This window comes from Marmota flaviventris, chromosome 4 (assembly GCF_047511675.1).
Source record: "Marmota flaviventris isolate mMarFla1 chromosome 4, mMarFla1.hap1, whole genome shotgun sequence".
Lineage (NCBI taxonomy): Eukaryota > Metazoa > Chordata > Mammalia > Rodentia > Sciuridae > Marmota > Marmota flaviventris.
The window spans coordinates 7,190,339-7,210,642 of record NC_092501.1 but is presented as its reverse complement, the minus strand read 5'-3'; the positions used below and the strand labels follow the sequence as shown (position 1 = coordinate 7,210,642).

Sequence of the window (20,304 nt, the reverse complement as noted above, 5' to 3'; positions counted from 1 at the left end):
GCTCACTGAACCTAACCCTACAGAATTTATTATATTTCAGTAATGTAATACACCAAAATCTTAACTAGTGATTATATTTCATTGATAGTTACAAATAATTTTATTATTTTAATTATATCTTAACTAGTGATTATATTCCATTGATAGTTACAAATTATTTTATGTATTGAGGTTAATATTTTCAGAAAGATTCAGGATTATCTTTTAAGTAAAATAGACTGTCATTTTACTACAGTAGTTGTAACAAAGTCCTTTGGACATCAAATTAAAACAACCTAATATCTGGCAATTGATTAAAGTTATCTCTCACTAGAATGAAAACAGAAAATAATTATACTATATGAATAGGGCTATCCAGGAAAAATTCAAGCTTCATTTCAACAGTTTTATGAAACTCATTTCTAATGAGGAAAGAAGCAAAAAATCTTAAAAGCCTAGTGAGGCAAGCTTTGAATAAGGCCAATCTGAGGAGGCCTTCAGCAGTGATGAGTGGCAGAGTCCTTTTTTACTGACCTGTACATAACTCCAAACACTTTTCTAAGAGACTTATACCTAAAAACAAAATCTTCAATGGAATGTAATGATTTCCTTAACATTTCCTGTTGTAACATTTTTGCTTATTTTAATTCTGTATTCAGTTCTAAAACTGAACATAAAGAGTTTACTCAATAGTTCTCAGACACAGACACATTTTTAAGTACTCGATACCAGGCTGAAGTCTGTTCCTCATTATCAAAGACAGACAAATACGTTTTTGTCTGCTGGTTCCAGGGGTAAAAGAGAACACCTGTATTTAAAAAACTAGGAAAGGAACCTGCCCTACGCAGTGTAATTCTGAGCATTTACTAAACTGTCAAGCTTCAGAAAAAGAGAAAGACTATTGATACAGGACCTAAAAAGTTCTAAAGGAAACAAATTTACATGGAAGATAATAAAATTAATGGCATAAAAGACAATAAATCATGTATAATTCTTGTTTTCCAGAGGCAATGGTAATGAAGCCACAGGCTCACATTTCCAGCCTCAAACACTTCTGGTTTTACATTATATAACATGTCAAAGTCATTAAGTGGACACAAAAGGATATGTGTTAAAAGAGTTCTCCATAGTTGAGTGTACTGGTGCACATCTGTAATCCCAGTGACCCCGGAGGCTGAGACAGGAATATCACAAGTTCGAGGTCAGCCTCAGCAACTTAGCAAGGCCCTAAGCAACTTAGTAAGATCCCGCCTCAAAAAAATAAAAAGGGCTAAGGATATGTATGGCTCAGTGGTAAAGCATCTCTAGGTTCAATTCCTAGTACCAAAAAAAAAGAAAAAGAAAAAAGAGTTCTCCCTATTAGTCCCCTTAATATCAGGTTAAAACCTAAGTTGTGGTATATGCAATATGGTTATAAATAATAATACACAGTAAACTGCTCCCTTAAGGTAACTGGTTTCTCATTAGCTTGTGACAAAGTTCAAATTTTTCAAATATTTAGTACCATATCATTCAGTTATTAAGACTTCATCCTGAAAATTCCTCCCATTCCTCTAAGAGAAAAATTAATACTAATCTGAAAAGGATTCTAAGGAAGAAGCAAGCTAATGCCTAAACATTCTCAAAATACTTTCCCGGAAATGCCCAGGCACTGTATAAATAAACTGGCAGATAAAATATTTCTTAAAACATTCAAGAAACAGTCTGTCAAAGAACTCAAAATGTTTTGTGTATAGATTATAGCTTCCTCAATCCTCACCAGACCCCAATTAGTAAAGACAGCACTAATCAGACTTGGCTAATGGGACAAAAAGAGCTCCTGATTTGGACCAAAACTGCGAAAAAAGGCAGAAATTTCCTTAAGAATAAGTAGGTAGAACTTCTAGCAATTCTCCCAATTTTGTTTCTGTGCAATGGTAACTGTTATATATACACTGAAAACAAGACAAATCCTAAATACCTAAATGACAACTAGAGCAAAACTATATATAGAACATCTATCTATAAAATTAAACTCTCATGATGTAAGACCTTAAAAAACTATGTTCATTTGCATTATTATGGATTTGCCAGTGAATCAAAAGCACAATATATATACTTTTGATTCTCTAAATAATAGATTGTATCACTGAAATAAAGAACTTGATTTTTACTAGCTCATAAATTTTAGTACTTAACTGCCAGAATTTCTGGGGAAATTTTTTTAAAAGGCCTCTGGATCTCAACCAATGTTATTTCTCTGTGCTTTGTATATACAGTTAAAAGTTATTACCAAGGTCATTAACAGAGAAGAAAAGCAAGCAACTCCCACAAATAGGAAAGTAAAACACTATAGCACCAAGGGGAAAAACCCAGTTAAAGACAAGAAACCTGAAGTAAACACATGGTTAAATATCATGTAGCCATTTACCTTCACTGAATTCATTTAGCAACTCTTCCTTGGTCCAATTACATGAAGTTATTAGGAAAAAACCTTTTACTCTTAACACGCTGGAGAGAGATTTCACATACTGCTTCCTCTTCTCAACTGCATTGTCAGGATTAAGGCTGATGGCATCAAAAGTTCCTTTATCAATACAAATATGAAATCCAGACAGCTTTGTGGAAAGATTCAAAAAGTCTTCTACCTAAATTAAAAATCAATGTCTGTGTGAGAACAATTAAGATATAATCTTCAAAGAATTTAAGTGACAACTTGTAAAAGATCATGAATAAAAACCCATTAATTACAACGGCATTTTACATATAATAAACATATTTTCAATTTTATAGCTAACTTTTATGAGTTTCATTCCAAAATCATTAAAGCCAAGATTAGTAAGAGGGGTTGATAGGGTTTCCTGGACATTCCAAATGTCTGCAAATCTGGAAACAAATCAAAGCCAGGCGTAGTACTGCCTAATACTTGCACATTATAGTGCTCACAAGTCTGGTTTTATGAAAAAGTTGTTTGTGACAAAAAAGTAAAATATTTCACATATTTATCAAACTGACAAAAATCTATTTGGAATGCAGGCCACTGGAAATAAGATTGTTAGCTTATATTCCTAGTCGTGTGACCTAAAGTAAACATGGTAAATCAGAAATTCTTTTGCTTTGCCTTTTCAGCAGTCCACAAAACCCCTACTGAGTATAATAAATGACATGAAGCTCAAAAAATTAAATAACTGTTTAAACTGTGATTATTTAACTTGGTAAATACCATGAAGTTTAGATTTTTACAGTCATACATCAGCAACCTATTTGCAAAAACCCAACACAATTTAAGTATTTGAAACAGAGAGATGTCTCAATTTTATAAAATATTCACAAAAATTTACCAGTGGTCTTTATTCTTAAAAGCTACTTTTAAAAAAACCCAGTAATTAGCTCATGATTATTAATTCAAGTTTAATAAAATAATTGTAATGAGTTTTATGTAAAACCCCTACTGACTTAAACATGCGCATATTATGTACTTATGTTTGAAAATGGGTTTTGTCCTCTCCCTCATAACCAAAGTACAGAATTCATTATACTGAAACAAAATAATGACAATCACCTGAAGAGTTAACTTCAGAGACGTTTCCTCATCCTAAATACATGTACAAAAGTACTCCTATACTCAATAAATAGATTGTGTATACTTATGTGCATTTGCAGGTACTTTTCAAACACAAGATATAACAGTAAATTAAACAAAAAAGTTCCCTTAATAGAATATGCCTTGGGGCTGGGGTTGTGGCTTAGTGATAGCGCACTTGCCTAGCATGCATGAGGCACTGGGTTCAATTCTCAGCACCACATACATACAAATAAATAAAATAAAGGTTCCATCAACAACTAAAAAATATTTTTAAAAAAATACAATAGGCCTTATAGAGTCTATAAAAGGAGAGATAAACAATAAATAAGCTGCTATGGTTTGAATGTGTCTTCCAGAATTTGTATATTGGAAATTTAACCTCCAAAGTCATGTTTGAAAGTAGGACCTTTGGAAGGTCCCTAGGTCATGAGAGCTCTCCTCATAAATGGATTAATGGGTTATTGAAGAAGTGGTTCTGTAACAAAAGTAACAAACTCTCTGTGGTACACTCGCTCTGTCTATATGATGTCCTCTGCAAGGTTATGATCCAGGAAAGACCTCGTTAGTGTGATGTTTTTAGACTTCCCAGCCTCTAGACCTGTGAGCTAAATAAATCTTTTTATATATAATATATAAATCTTTTTATATTACCCAGTCTGTGGTATTCAGTGACAGCAGAAGGAAAAAGAAAAATACCCTAAGACATAAGCTAAACAAATAATTTCAATAAAGTGCTATTAATAAGACAGTAGGTGACAGGGATAAGAAATATTTTGGGGACTGGGGATGTGGTTCAAGTGGTAGCACGCTTGCCTGGCATGCGTGCAACCCGGGTTCAATCCTCAGCACCACGTACAAAGATGTTGTGTCCGCTATAACTAAAAAATAAATACTAAAGTTCTCTCTATCTCTAGACTCTTTCTCTCTTTAAAAAAAAAGAAAAGAAAAAGAAAGAAATATTTTGGAAGTAGTCTGGAAAGGCATTGCTAAGGTAATATTTGGGCAGAGATCAGAGTGATGAGAACAAGCCAAAAGTGCTAAGTAGTGGGACAAGAACAATGTTGGCAGAGGAAATCAGGACCAAAGAACAAGCTTAACATGTTTCAGGAAAAGAAACAGCCAGGGTGACTACAGAGTAATGGATAAAGGAGAAAACAACTAAGAAATGAGGGACTTTGTAAGGCTGGGTTTGGGTTTTGGATTCCACTCTGAATACAAAGGAAAGACAAAGGCAGATTGTGAGCAAGAAAATGATGTGAATTGATTTACTGTGTGTGTGTGTGTGTGTGTGTGTGTGTTGTGTACTGGGGATTTAACCTAGAGGCACTTTATCACTAAGCCATAACCCCAGCCCTTTTTATATTTTTTCTATTTGAGACAAGGTCTTGCTAAATTGCTTTTAGGACCTTACTAAATTGCTGAGGCTGGCCACAAACTTGTGATCCTTCTGCCTCAGCCTGGAGTCACTGGATTATTATAGGCATGCGCCAGCGTGCCCAGTTAATTTACATTTTAAAAGATCCCTCTGGCTACCCTGTAGTATATGGGCATCAGAGCTGCAAGAGTAAAATAAGGCAAAATAAAGGGCTCCTTGCTGTGGTAGTCTAGACAAGAAATGATGGTAGCTTGGACTTGGCAGGTAGCACTTGAAGTATAAAAGGAATGCTCACATTTCTGATATACTCTGAGAATAAAACTAAAAGAACTGGAGAGAAGGTTCAAAGAGAAAAAAAGAAAAGATTCCAGGATGACTCCCTGGGTTTTGGGTTAGTGCAACATGGTGAAAGGTGGCATTATTAATAGAGACAGGAAAGACTAAGAGCATGTTTAAGGAGGAGCATGTTTCATTTTGGTCTAATCAACCTAAGAGACTTAGTTATTCTAGTAGAACTTTAGACAGTTTTACATAATTCTGGAATTCAGGCAAGAGGTCTGGCTAGAAACAAAAATTTAGGAATCATGATCTCACAGAGTCTAGGACACAAAAATAAACCCAATGATCTTTGGGGGCATCATACCATTCTAGGAATCCACAGCTTTTTAATGTGGCTAAACCACAATTAGGTATTATTTTATGTTCTGCAAACATGTTGGGGAGTAGTATGAACACCCATGTACACAAGGAAGAAGATAATCCTCCTAAACTGACTACATTAAAATTTTAATAGTTTTTTTTAAATGTTTCAATTTGTATTATTTATCCTTACTTTGAGTTCAAACAATCTCAGCACATTTTTAATATACTTTGGAAACATTTAAACTTTATAACTTTTATTATAAACAAAAGAATTATAGGAATATAAAAAATAGTTACCTTCAAGTTAATGTTAGATAACCCTTCTTTCTCTATAATATTTCCAGAAAGCTGAATTGCAGAAGGAGAATAATCAATTCCAGTAATATTAGAAAAACCAAATTTTGCCTAAGACAAAGAAACAATGTAATACTTCAGTTTAAATTTTAATATAATGTTTCGTCTCTGAATTACAATATTCCTTTAGTAGTGGAATTGTTTTAATTATTTTTTAGATCAAATGACATATAATATCCAATAATCCACCATGTTTAAATTTTATTGTACAGTCCAAACAGAAACCAAAAGTTTACATTTCTATGACAATTCATTTGGTTTTATAAATATTTTGATTTCTTTTTCAAAAAAAAAATTCATTTTATCAAAGATAATAAAAATATATGTATTTTTTTTAAATATTTACTTATTTATTTATTTAAATAAATATTTATTTATTTATTTAAATATTTACTTCTGGGGCTGGGGATATGGCTCAAGCGGTAGCACACTCGCCTGGCATGTGCGGGGTGCTGGGTTCGATCCTCAGCACCACATACAAATAAAATAAAGATGTTGTGTCCACTGAAAACTAAAAAATAAATATTAAAAAAAAAATTCTCTCTAAAAAAAAAAATTTACTAATTCATACAAAAATGTATCATAAATTTTATTTAACCAATTAAGTATACGAATAAATTAAATGCACATATAGGAAGTTATTGATTTTAAAGTTTTTCCCTCAGTGTAATTATAAATTATTCAATTCTCTACCAGCCATGTGATTAATCACCCTATTTGCATAGTACTTTTTCATTTTCTAAATATTCCATAATTTCATTAGAATTTTACAAAAACTATGGATTAGGCTGTACAGGGGCTAATAAGGAGTTAAAGAAAACTACTGGATTTGAGGATTTTGCCATTTATTAGCCACAAATCCTCCTAAGGTGTGAGGCACCTGTAGCAAAAGCATGGTGGCTTCTGTTATTCATCCATCCCCTAACTACAATGAACATTTTTAGACCAATGAAGCTAAAAACAATTTCAAAGGAAATTTAAAAAAAAAAAAAAAAAAAGACAGCTGCAAAATATAGTGTGGTCTAAAATTCCCTTGGTGTTTTTCACCATTTACTAATTGGTTACCACCTTCAAAACTTAACCTACTCCCACACCACCCATTCAGACTTATCTAGGCTTTTCAACCTCAAGACACTGATTCCTAATCTAAACTCAATGAACAAATATACCAATTAATTTAGACAGGGCATGCATTTTTTTCTCCTTTTAATTACTTTTATGTTTAACCTTGAGATCTAAATATCTCCTTTTTTGATGCCAACATCCTATACTTTTAGCTGTCTCCCTTCCTACTATTTGGAATTTTCATTTCTTCTTTTTTTTTTTTAATTTGTTCTTTTTAGTTATACATGACAGTAGAATGTATTTGACATACATACACGGAGTATAACTTCCTATCCTTGCAGTTGAAGAGAATATACATTTACATTGATTGTGTGTTTATTTTTATTTTTTTAGTTGTGGATGGACACAATACCTTTATTTTATTTATTTACTTTTATGTGCTGAGAATAAAGCCCAGTGCTTCACACGTATTAGGCAAGTGCTCTACCACTGAGCTACAACTCCAACCCATGTGTTTATTCTTATAGCACAACTTATAAAAAACATAGACTGCCAGGCACAGTGGCGCACGCTTGTAATCCCAGCTGCTCAGGAGGCCAAGGAAGAAGAATCGCGAGTTCAAAGCCAACCTCAGCAACAACAAGGTGCTAAGCTATTCAGTGAGACCCTGTCTCTAAATAAAACACAAAATAGGGTTGGAGATGTGTCTCAATAGCCAAGTGCTCCTCAGTTCAATCCCTGGTACGCAAAAAAAAACAAACAAACAAAAAAAAACACTTTAGGTTTCTAGAACAATCACTTGGAGCCTCAAACTATCTCCAATGTTTTCCACATTCAATTTTTGGCACCAATGAAAAATAAGCAGACATTCAAGCAAACAATAAATGATCAAAAAATCAAGAGAAAAACTAACATTAGAAACAGACCCAAAGGAGAATCAAATAAAAGAATTACCAGAAACTAAAATAAATGACAATGACAAGATGGAGAATTCTGGCAGAGAACTAAGAACTTTAACAATGAACTGAATAAATAACAGAACTAAAACACTCAATAATTAAATTAAGAAACTCAAGGGTGGGCTTGATAGCAGATTAGACACAGCAAAATATTTTTTTTAAAGTGAAGAAAATATCCCTCTTAAACTCAGAATGACCAAGGTATGAAAAATTAAAATGAAAAAAACCTAAAAACTCTAATATGGCACAGAATATAACCTTTGATATAAAAATATATGTAACCTCAGAAGAAGAAATGAGACTGGGGTAGAAAAGAAAAAGTATATGGATAAGCATTTTGCCATACTGACAAAGGGCCCTAAACCACAGATACAGAAGCCCTATAAACTTAAAGCAAGATTAAAAAAAAAAAAAAAAATTCTTACATACATATTTCTGATGAAAACCAAAAACAGAAAAATTTCAAAAACATTCAGCGAGTAGAGGTGAGGAGCATAAGGGGTCAGATTATCTTCAAAAGGCCATCAGTTTTACAGTTGACAACAAATCACAAACAATAGACACCAAAAGACAATGAAATAAAAACACCAATCTAAAATTATTTGGCAAAAAAATATCTTCCAAAAATGTAGGTATAATCAATGGAAAAGTACTAAAAAAGCAATGGTCATCAATAGGTACTAACAACAAAAAGGCAGACAACCAAACATTCTATGCCACATGTGTATGGCACCACCTAAAAATGTACCTGCCTTTTTTGGTACATTTTTTAAAAAGAATGCAAAAATCTCTGAATCAGGGGTCAACAAACTTTTCTAAAAAGGAACGGAGAATATACATTTTAGGCTTTGCCAGCCACACAGTCTATGTTGCAGTTACTCAACTCTACCATTGCAGCACTCAAGCAGCCACAGACATTATGTAAATCAATGGATGTGGCTACATTCCCACAAATATATATAAAAACAAAGGAAGCCCAGATTTGACACATATGCTGTAGCTTGCCAAACTTTATTCTTTTTTTTTTTTTTTAATTTTAATATTTATTTTTTAGTTATCGGTGGACACAACATCTTTGTATGTGGTGCTGAGGATCGAACCCGGGCCGCACGCATGCCAGGCAAGCGCGCTACCGCTTGAGCCACATCCCAGCCCCCAAACTTTATTCTTGATGTAACTTCCAACCTACAGTCAGTCAGTCAGTCAGTCGTACACAGGGAAGCATAAAACATGTTAAATCCTGCTATTAGACAATCCACACAGCTGAAAACCATTTGGGACAAATGAACTACTTTCTACAACAGATCAATTGTAAAGTTAAAGAAAAAGTGAAGAAAGAACTTTAAAAGCCTTGAAAGACATTTAGACCAGGGCTGGGGTTGTGGCTCAGTGGAAGAGCACTTGCCTAGCATGTGTGAGGTACTGGGTTCAATTCTCAGCACTGCATATAAATAAAGTCCATTGACAAACAAGGAAAATAAAAAATAAAAAATTAAAAAAAAAGACACATAAACCAATTTGCAAAACCAATTTTTTTAATAAAAAAGAAACCAATTGCAATGTGTGGACTTACTACCAGAAAAGTCCATGAACTGGAAAACAGATTAATGTAAGTACTCAAATTTGACCAACAGAGGAAAAAAACGATTTTAAAAAAATGAACAGTGAGGAATACATATATAGGTCAATACAAAATGAACTGACACTTATATTTAGAAACTCTTGAAAGGCAACAGAACATAATTCAGAAAAGATGTATTTGGGGGCTGGGGTTGTGGCTCAGCGATAGAGTGCTTGCCTAACGTGTGCAAGGCTCAGGATTGATCCTCAGCACCACATTAAAAAAATAATAAATAATATAAAGGTATTGTGTCCAACTAAAAAAAAAAAAAAAACTTTGGAAAAAAAAGAAAAGATGTATTTGAAGAAATAAAGGCAAAAAATTCCCAAATTTTAAAGACATAAGATTTCAGTAAACACCAAATAGGATAAGCACAAAGGAATCTAAGCAGCACATCATAAAGTACACTGCTAAAAACTAAAGATAAGAAAATTGTGATAGCATCCAGAAAAATGACACATTTATGGGAAAACAACAATTCAAATGACTACAGATTTCTCATCAGAAACAATGCAAGTCAGAAAAAGAGGCAGAACATTTTCAAAGTATTGAAAGGGAAAAAAGAGCTCAGAATTCTATATTCAACAAAATTCTATATTCAGCCTATAGTGCCAGCTACACAGGAGATGCAGGCAGGAGACTGAAAAGTCCAAGACCAGCCTGAACAACTTAGCAAACCCCCATCTCACAATAAAATTTAGGGCTGCACCCACCTGTTTCCCAACTTTTGGCCATCCCACTGAGTATTCCTGGACCTAGTCACATATGCAGGAAGAACAAAGCAAGCCTAAGATATATAAAAAGGCAGAACACTTCCCTTCTTGGGATACCAGCTATGGCCCACTTCTCCCTCCCAGGAGAAGTCTATGTTACCTCTTTTTAAATAAAACCTGATTTATTTAAAAAAAAAAAAAAAAACAGACATGAGAGTATTTTCCCCTCGTGAGCTGGCCATGCAAGGACACATCAAGAAGATGGCCATCTGCAGAACTTGAGGGGAGCTCTCACCAGATACCACATCTAATGGCCCCCTTATCTTGTACTTACCAGTCTCCTGAGCAGTAAGAAATAAATTTCTATTATTTATAAACGAAAAAAAAAAAATTAGGGCTGGAAATGTGGCTCAATGGTGAAGTATTTGCCTGGCACACACGAGGCCCTAGGTTCAATCTTCAGTAATTGAAAAAAAAAAAAAAAAAAAAACCCTTAGACAAAAAAAGGTAAAATAAAAACATTCTCAGATAAAGAAAAAAATTTGTTGACATAAAACTCTCTTTAAAATGATTTTTGAGGGGCTGGGGATGTGGCTCAAGTGGTAGCGCGCTCGCCTGGCATGCGTGCGGCCCGGGTTCGATCCTCAGCACCACATACAAAAAAAAAAACAAGGATGTTGTGTCCGCCGATAACTAAAAAATAAATATTAAAATTCTCTCTCTCTCTCTCTCTCTCTCTCCTCTCTCACTCTCTCTTTAAAAAAAATGATTTTTGAAGCAAGTTCTTCAGACAAAAAAAATTTTAAAAAATTTACAAGATCAAGAATAAAGGAAAAATCAGCAGAAGTAAATATGTGGGTGAAAGAACTCTTCTACTGAGTTCTTTAAAATATGTTTGATGTTTGGAAGGATAAACATTATCTGATGGAATTTTCAATGTACACAACAGTTATATTTAAGACAATTAACATAAAAAAGGGAAGGAGCTAGAGGGTAGAGCTAAGCAGGGAAGCACTTGCCTAGCATGCTCAAGGACTTGACTTAGATGTCCAGCACCCCAAAGGAAAAGATACACACACACACACACACACACACACACACACACACACAAGCACACCAGATAAATAACCCATATATGGACAAAAGAAAAAGAACCCATACAAGGTAAGGATTTGACATGCCACATAAAGTGGTAAAATTCTAATTATAAGAGTAGAACTACAGGGCTAGCACATGGAAGGCACTACTGGGTTGGGTCTTCAGCACCACAAAAAATAAAATAAATAAAATAAAGGTATGTCCATTTAAAACTAAAAGTATTTTTTTTAATCCTAAAAAAGAATTTTTTTAAAAAAAGTATACTACAGTGGCACATACAGGTAATCCCAGCAACTGGGAGGCTGAGACAGGAGGATCATAAGTTCATCATAAAGCCAGTCTCAGCAACTTAGCAAAGCCCTATGTAACTTAGTGAGACCCTGCCCCAAAATATAAAGTAAAAAGGGTTCGGTGGAGCTGGGGTTGTGGCTCAATTGTAGAGCACTCACCTAGCATGCATGAGGCACTGGATTCAATCCTCAGCATCACATAAAAATAAATATATTGTTTCAATTCCCAGCACCACACACACACACACACACACACACACAAATAAATAAATAAATTGTGTTCACCTAAAACTAAAAGCTAAATTAAAAAAAAAGTTCAGTAGTAAAGTACTCCTGGGTTCACTTTCCAGTACCAAAAAAAGATTTGCAAATATTGTATGTAATGTAATCTACACAGCAACCACTAAATAAAGCCATAGAGATATAGTCAAATCCATATAGCAATCACTAAAACAAGTATACAGAGAGTTAGTTATAAAAGGAGACAAACATAAATTGAAATGGAATGCTTAAAAAATGTTCAAAAAAAAAAAAAAAAGCAAGAAAACTGGGCATGGTGGCACACGCCTGTAATCTCAGCAGCTCAGGAGATTGAGGTGGAAAAATCTAGAGTGTGAGGGCACAACTTAGCAAGGCCCTAAGCAGCTTAGCGAGACTCTGTCTCTAAATAAAAAAATAAAAAGGGGATATAGCTCAGTAGTTAAGTACCTCTGGTTCAATCTCTGGTACAATAAAATATATATAAATATATATATATAAATTAGGAAAAAAGAACAAAAACAGAGGGAGAAAGGAGAAAATAGATAAAAAGAAATGTAGATCTAAATTCAAACATCAATAATTACATTAAACATAAATGTTTCAAATACACTCATTAAAGCACAGACATTTTTAGCATGGATAAAAAGCATGATCTAACTATATGCTGGCTGTGAGAATCCTCTTCAAATACAATGATGAAGGGAGGTTAAAAATAAAAAAGATACACTACACCAAAACTAACCAAAAAAAAAGCCAAATATCATACCAACCAGGATGGCTACTATCAAAAAGACAGACAACCTCTTGTGTATAACTAATTAGAAGAAATTTTTAAAATTTTCAAATTAAAAAAAAAGAAGAAGAAGACAGATGGGTGCCATGGCATATGCCTGTAATCCCCATGTCTGGGAAGGCTGAGACAGGAGGATCAGGAGTTCAAAACCAGCCTCAGCAAAAACAAGGCACTAAGCAACTGGGGTGGACCCTGTCTCTAAACAAAATACAAAATAGGGCTGAGGATGCGGCAAAGTAATGGAGTGCCCCTGAGTTCAATCCCTGGTACCACCACCCCCAAAAATTACAAACAATAAAAAGTGCTAATTAGAATATGGATACATTTACATGTTCCTACTACACTGCTCATTAAAAATGTAAAATAGTACAGCCATTGTAGAAAACAATAGTTCCTCAAATCAAGTATATGACTCAAAAATTCTACGCTTATATGCCCAAGAGAAGTAAAAACACACAGAAAGACTTTCACACAAATTTTCATAGAAGCATTTTTCATAATAGCCAAAAACAGAAACAACCTAAAACCCATCGATCAGTGAATGGATAAATAAAATGTGGTATTATCCATACAGTGGAATATTATTCAGCCATATAAAGCAATGAAGTCTTGATGTGTACGAACCTTCCCCCTTTTGTGCTGGGGATTGAACCCAGGACCTTGTGCATGCCAGGCAAGCACTCATCCAACTGAGCTATATCCGAAGCCCCTGATTTGGATCAATCTTAGCAATACTGTGTTAAGTGAAAGATACCATACACAAAAATCCACATATGAAATGTCCAAAATAGGCAAATCCAAAAAAGACAAAGCAGACTAGTGGTTGCTAGGGGATGAAGGGAAGGGAGCATGCACAGTGAATGCTGATGAGTACAGAGATCCTTTTTGGAGTGACAAAAATATTTTTGAACTAAGGTGTACAACTTTATGAATATACTAAGAAGAACTTAACTGTATATTTTAAAAGAGTAAATTATATCTAGATTTAAATTAAAAAGATGAAATGAGTTATTAACATCAAAGTAAAATTCAAAGCAAAAAATACAAAGGTTAAAAAGCAACATTATATAATAAGTGTCAATTCATTAACACACACACACACACGCAAATCCTAAATGTTTATGCTCCTAACAGATAACAGAAAAATCCCCCAGACTTAGAAATTTAACAACAGAATTCTAAATAATGCATGGATAAAAAGAGAAAAAATAGAAAATAGTATGGACTGAGTGAAAATAAAAACACAAAACATCACACTTGGGGCTGGAGATGTGGCTCAAGCGGTAGCACACTTGCCTGGCATGCGTGCAGCCCGGGTTCGATCCTCAGCACCACATACAAACAAAGATGTTATGTCTGCCGAGAACTAAAAAATAAATATTAAAAAATTCTCTCTCTCTCTCTCTCTCTCTCTAAAAAAAAAAAAAAAAAATCACACTTTGTGAGCTGTAATAATATTACAGATAAATTCATAGTATTAAATGTTTATATTACAGAAGTCCCAATAAGATTCTACTCCAAGAAGCTTATTAAGAAAAGGAGCAAAATGAATTATAAAGCAAGAATAAAAGTAAGAACAGAATTCAACAAAAATGAAAACATAAAAATAATAAAGAAAGTCAACAAAAATAAAAGGTGTCTCTTTGGTTTTGGATTCAGGGCAACGTTGACTTCATAAAATGATTTAGGGGAGCATTACTTTTTTTTAAATGATTCTGTGGAAAATCATTCTTGTATGTTCAGCAGAATTCTCAATGAAGCAAAAAAATTCTATGAAAAGATTTAAAAATAATAACCTATTTCTAGAGCAATTGCAAACTACTAATGCTAATTAGTTTTATTACAATACTAATAGAAAAGATAGGATATAATTACACATTCCACAGACATTAAAGGATAGTTTAGAGAATACTATACAGAACTCTATGCACATGAATTCAAAATGAACCAATTCCTCAAAAACCACAAACGATGTAAACTCACTCAAATGCAATAGCCTGAATAACACAATAACTGTTAAAGAACTGAATTCATACTTTAAAACTTCAGATTAAGAAATCTCCAGCCTAGGAGCATTCAAGGCCTCTTAGGGCAACAGACCTAGGTTATAGACCAGGTCCAGAGTTGTCTGCAGAGTAGACAGTTTGGAGCAAGGACCTGACTATTTCCTAAGATCACTGCTATATTTTGATTGGGAGCAAGCAATGTGTGATTTTACATGGACCATGCTGCAGCTTGGAGAAGGCTGGGGGAGAAGTGCTGAGAATATGGCTCTGTGGGAGAGTCACTGGGTTCAATCCCCGGTACTGCCAAAACAAAAACAAAACAATAATAATGAAACAACAGGCCAAGGGAGTGCTCCATGAGTACAGAAAACTACAGCTTGGTTAGGGACTGAGAAAGGTGGGAAGGAAGGAAAAGAAACCAAAGAAAGAAATCTCCAGGCTAAATGGCTTGAGAATTCTACCAAACATACAAGAAGAAATAATATGTACTCTACAATCTCTTCAAAATCAAAAAGGATGGAATGAATGCTCCCCAAATCATTTCATGAGGCCTGTCAGCATTAACACCAAACAGAAACAGTATAAGAAAGGAAGACATTACCAACATTTCCCATAAATATAAATGCAAAAATCTTAACAAACTGAACCCAGGAATATATAAACAGAATACACTGTGAACCAACTGGGACTTATTCTGGGAAGGCAACACTGGGCCAACATCTGAAAAAAATCAATCAACATAATCAACTACATGAACAGTCTAAAGAAGAAAAACTTCATGATCATAGCCAATGATCTAATTTTATTTTTTCCTTAAATTCAACATCCATTCTATAAACAGAAAGAAACTTCTTCAACTTGATAAAGGTCATCTAAAAAAATATCCTACAGGCTACACTACTCTTAATGGTGAGAAAATGAAACTTTCCCCCAAACTGAAACAAAGCGAGAAAATTCCCTCACAACTCTTCATCAACATTGTATTGGAAGTCTATCTAGAGGCAAGAGAAATAAATCAAAGGCCCAAAAACTGGAAAGAAGAAATAAAACTGCCCCTATGTACAAAAAACATGATTATCTGCATAGAAAATCCTAAGAAATCCACCATAAAATTCCTTCAATTAATAAATGCAATGTTGCCGAGTATAAGTTCAGCTAATTTGTATCAGCAATATATCAATATGGTTGATATAAAAAAAAAATCAACCACACTTCTGGCAACAATTAGAACCTGAATCTCAAAAATAATACCATTTAAAATAGCTCTGGGGGAAAAAAAGTATGTCTAAAAAATATGTACAGGATCTATTTTTTTTTTTAAAGAGAGTGAGTGAGAGAGAGAGAGAGAGAGAGAGAGAGAGAGAGAATTTTTAAATATTTATTTTTTTAGTTCTCAGCGGACACAACATCTTTGTTTGTATGTGGTGCTGAGGATCCAATCCAGGCCGCACGCACGCCAGGCGAGCGCACTACCACTTGAGCCACATCCCCAGCCCTGTACAGGATCTAAATAAATAAAAAGACACATTAAATTCATAGATTAGAAGAACAAGATACTAAAAGTATCAATTCTCCTCAAGTTAAGGATTCAGGTCAACCCCAATCAAATTTGCAGCATGAATACTTTTGCAGACAATCTAATTCTAAACTTATTTAGAAACATGAAAGAACTATAGTAGCCAAAATATTTTAAGAGAAAAAAACTGGAAGAATCATACTACTCAATTTTAAAATTAAAATTTAAAAAGCTACATTAATCAAGTATTAGTAAAGAGACAGACAACACATATCAATAAAATAGTATGCAGAGTCCAGAAACAGACTCACATAAATATATGTGGTCAACTGATTGTTCATGAAAGCGAAAATACAATTCAGTGAAGAAAGGACAGCTTTTTAACAAATGGTATTAGAACAATGAGATTTGCTTTATAAAGAAAATCTCAACTGAAACCTAATACTTTATGTGAACATTAATTTTAATTTTAAAAGTATGCAAAAATCCAAATTTATTGTTCTAAAACTCTAGGGAAAAAGGGAAAAGGACTGAAGCAAAGGATTATTAGCCATGTCACCAAAAGCACAATGCATAAAAGACAAACAGTAATCAGTACTTCAAAATTATGAAGTTTTATTCTAAGAAAGATCCTGGGAAGAGGATGAGAAGGAAACTACAGACTGGGAGAGGGAAAAAATTGTAATCACATATCAGGGAAAGGACTTGTATCCAGAATATATACATTTTAAATATTTTTTATTGTCAATGACCTTTTATCTACTTATTTTCTATTTATGTGAGGTGCTGAGAATCGAACCCAGTGCCTCACATGTGCTAGGCAAGCCCTCTACTGAGCTACAACCCCAGCCCTCATCTACCAACTGAGCTATACCCCCAGCCCCCTCAGAATATTTTTTTAAAACTCAAAAATTCAACAAGCAAACAACCACTTTAAAAATGGGCCAAAAAAAAAAAAAAAGGCTTGAAATTTCATCAAAGATATATGGCAAATAAGCATGTGAAATCCATGTTGTACACCATTAGCCATTAAGGAAATACAAATTAAAACCATGATTTGATCCACTGTATGCATATTAGAATATCTAACAGAAAATTTAAAAATATTGACAATTAAAAGTATCAGCAAGGTCACAGACCAACTCAAACTATCATACATTGCTCATGTACATAAAAAATGGAATGGAGGGCTGGGGGTGTAGATATATGCCTGTCATATGTGAGATACTGGGTTGGATCCTCAACACCATATAAAAAACATAAATTAAAATAAAGGCATTGTGTTCATCTACAACTAAAAAAAATATTAAAAAAAAAAAACAGGAAGAGCTGGACACAATAGCACACACCTGTAATTCCAACAGCTTGGGAGGCTGAGGAAGCCTCAGTAATTTAGTGAGACCCTGTCTCAAAATAAAAAAATGAAAGGGCTCAGTTGGTAGAGTGCTTGCCTTGCATGCACAAGGCCCTGGGTTCGATCCCCAGCAAAAAAAATAAATTAATTAATTAAATAAAAAAATTAAAATTAAAATAAATGAAAAAAAAAAAAAACTGGGGATGTAGCTCAGTGGTTAAGCATACCGGGCTCAATCCCTGATGTCCTCCCTGCCAAAATAAGGAAAATGGAAAATAGTTTGGCAGTTTATAGTAAAGTTTAATGTATTTTATACTAGAGAAATTAAACATATGTTCACATAAAAACCTGACACCAAAAACTGGCATCAACCCTAATGGCCTCCAACAAGTAAACAGATGAACAAACTGTGATACATCCACGCAACAGAATGCTTCTCGGCAATGAAGAATACAGACTATTGACACATGCAAAAATGTGGGCAACTCTCAAAAGAATTATGCTGAAGCAAAAAAGACTGCCTCAAAGAATCATATACCACATAATTCCATTCCATAGGACATTCTCAAAACCTTAAATAATGAGAACAGATGAGTGGCTAAGAGCATAGAACGGGTGGTTATGCATTTTCTGATGAAGTTTGATGAAGTTCTCTGTATCCTGACTGTGCTGGTGATTACATGAATCCCTACAGGTGTTAAGTTCACAGAACAGGGCCTGGGCATATAGCTCAGTTGGTAGAGTGTTTGCCTCACATGCACAAGGCCCTGGATTCAATTCCCAGCAACAAAAAAATAGTTCACAGAACAGTTAAGCATAGTGGTACATACATGCCTATCATCCCAGCAACATGGGAAGCTGAGACAGGAGGACTGTAAATCTAAAGCCAGCCTTCACAAGTTAATAAGACCCTATTTCAAAATACAAAAATTTTTAAAAGGTAGGGGTTGGTGATGTATCTTAGTGGTAAAGCACTCTGGGTTCAATCCCCAGTAGTAAAAAAAAAAAAAAAAAAGATGTATGCCTCCTCAAATTGATCCATATATGCACAACAATTCCAATTAATCCAGTTGTTTTTTTCCTAGAAGTGATTAAACTGACTTTACAATTTAAATGAAAAGTCCAAGATCTAATAGCCAACAACACAATAGTGGGAAAGAGATGCAAGCTGGACATCTTACATTAACCAAGTATGAAGACTTAAAAAATGAAGCAATCATTTAAGAATAAGGTTAAAAAGGAAGACACTAGAGAATTTAGAAAGAGGCCCAAACATACACTGTTACTTGACTTATGAAAGAAGTGCTACAGTATATTGGTAGAAAGACAGGATATTTCAAAAATTGGTGCTGGATTATCTGGATATTCATAGGGGAAAAATAAACCTCACAGCATACAGAACAACTGAGAGGTAATTAAATGTGAAAAAGAAAGCAAAAAAGAAAAACTTTTAGAAAACAGGAAAATATTTTAAGAATTCTGGGCAGGCAAATATTTCTTAAACAACAGACAAAAGCACCAGTTGACAAAAAATTATATAGGGCTGAAGTGGTAGAGTACTTGCCTAGCATGCATAAGGCCCTGGGTTCCATTCGTAGGACCAAAAAAGACAAAAAAAAAAAAAAAAAAACTGAACCATTTGTTAAAATCAAAGAACTCCTGTTTGTCAAAAGATTCTATTAGCCTATAATCCCGAGAGTCTGAGAAGAATTTGAGGCCAGCCTGAGCAATGTAAATGGACCCTGTCTCAAAACACAAACAACAACAAAAAAAATCTATTAAATAAAAAGTTGAAAAGACAAGTCACAGACTGGATAAGACATTTGCAGTACTAAGGTCACTATAACCAGTTGGCAAATAAGCAACTGAAAAGGTGTTCAACATCTCTGGTGTTTAGAAAAATGTAAACTAAACCCTAGCAAGAGGGCTGGGGTTGTGGCTCCAGTGGTAGAGTGCTCATCTAGCACATGCAAAGCCCTGGGTTCGATCCTCAGCACCACATTAAATAAATAAATAAAGGTGTTGTGTCCAACTACAACTAAAAAATAAATATGTAAAAAAAAAAAAAAAACTAGCAAGAAACTGCTACATACCAAAAATAGTTAATTTGTGATGATATAAATCACAACGGCGGCTTACCTTTTAAAGGGAATGAGTGGAAGTTGTGCACAAGAGGATTCTATGGTGCTGGCAATGCTTTATTTAAATTTGTATCAGTCTAGTGAGAAACACAAAGGTGTTCATTTTATAAAAGCTCTATACTTAAGACAAGCTCACTTTTCTATATAAATTATATTTTCCTATATAAATTATATACTTCATTTAAGAAGTTCATATTAAAAAAGAAAAAATTTCCCATAAGCTACTCCAAATCTAGGTGATTTCACCAATGATTTTACTAAAAATTTACACACACTTTCAAAAAAATAAAATCTCTCATTTAATGAGGCCAGAGTAACCTGACACCACAAACTTGACAAAGAAATTATAAGAAAATTACAGGACAGTCTCTATTATGGGTAAAGTTGTAAACATTCTAAAAATACATATGTTATACTGAATCTCGTGACATATATAAATTGGGTTTATTCCAAGAAAGCACTCAACATTTGAAAATGAATTAATGTAATTCACCAACATCAAAAGACTAAAAGAAAAAAATCATGATTATCTGGATACAACCAGATTTGTAAGAAAAGCACTATCTCAGCAA

At 33.9% G+C, this 20,304-nt stretch overlaps 1 protein-coding gene across 7 annotated transcripts in view; it reads right to left on the bottom strand.

Annotated features, from left to right (window-relative positions):
- Eef1akmt2 (EEF1A lysine methyltransferase 2) overlaps nucleotides 1-20,304 on the bottom strand; it is an 80,438-nt gene that overhangs the window by 50,161 nt on the left and 9,973 nt on the right. For all 7 annotated transcript variants that reach the window (XR_003582005.2, XR_003582006.2, XM_027930058.2 and 4 more), the window contains 2 exons: nucleotides 5,859-5,966; nucleotides 2,390-2,606 (listed from right to left, as the gene is read on the bottom strand). Coding sequence is in view for 5 of the 7 variants with exons in the window: in XM_027930058.2 (XP_027785859.1) it covers nucleotides 2,390-2,606; nucleotides 5,859-5,966 (325 nt within the window). In the remaining 2 variants the exon portion in view is untranslated. The remainder of the gene's footprint in view (nucleotides 1-2,389; nucleotides 2,607-5,858; nucleotides 5,967-20,304) is intronic.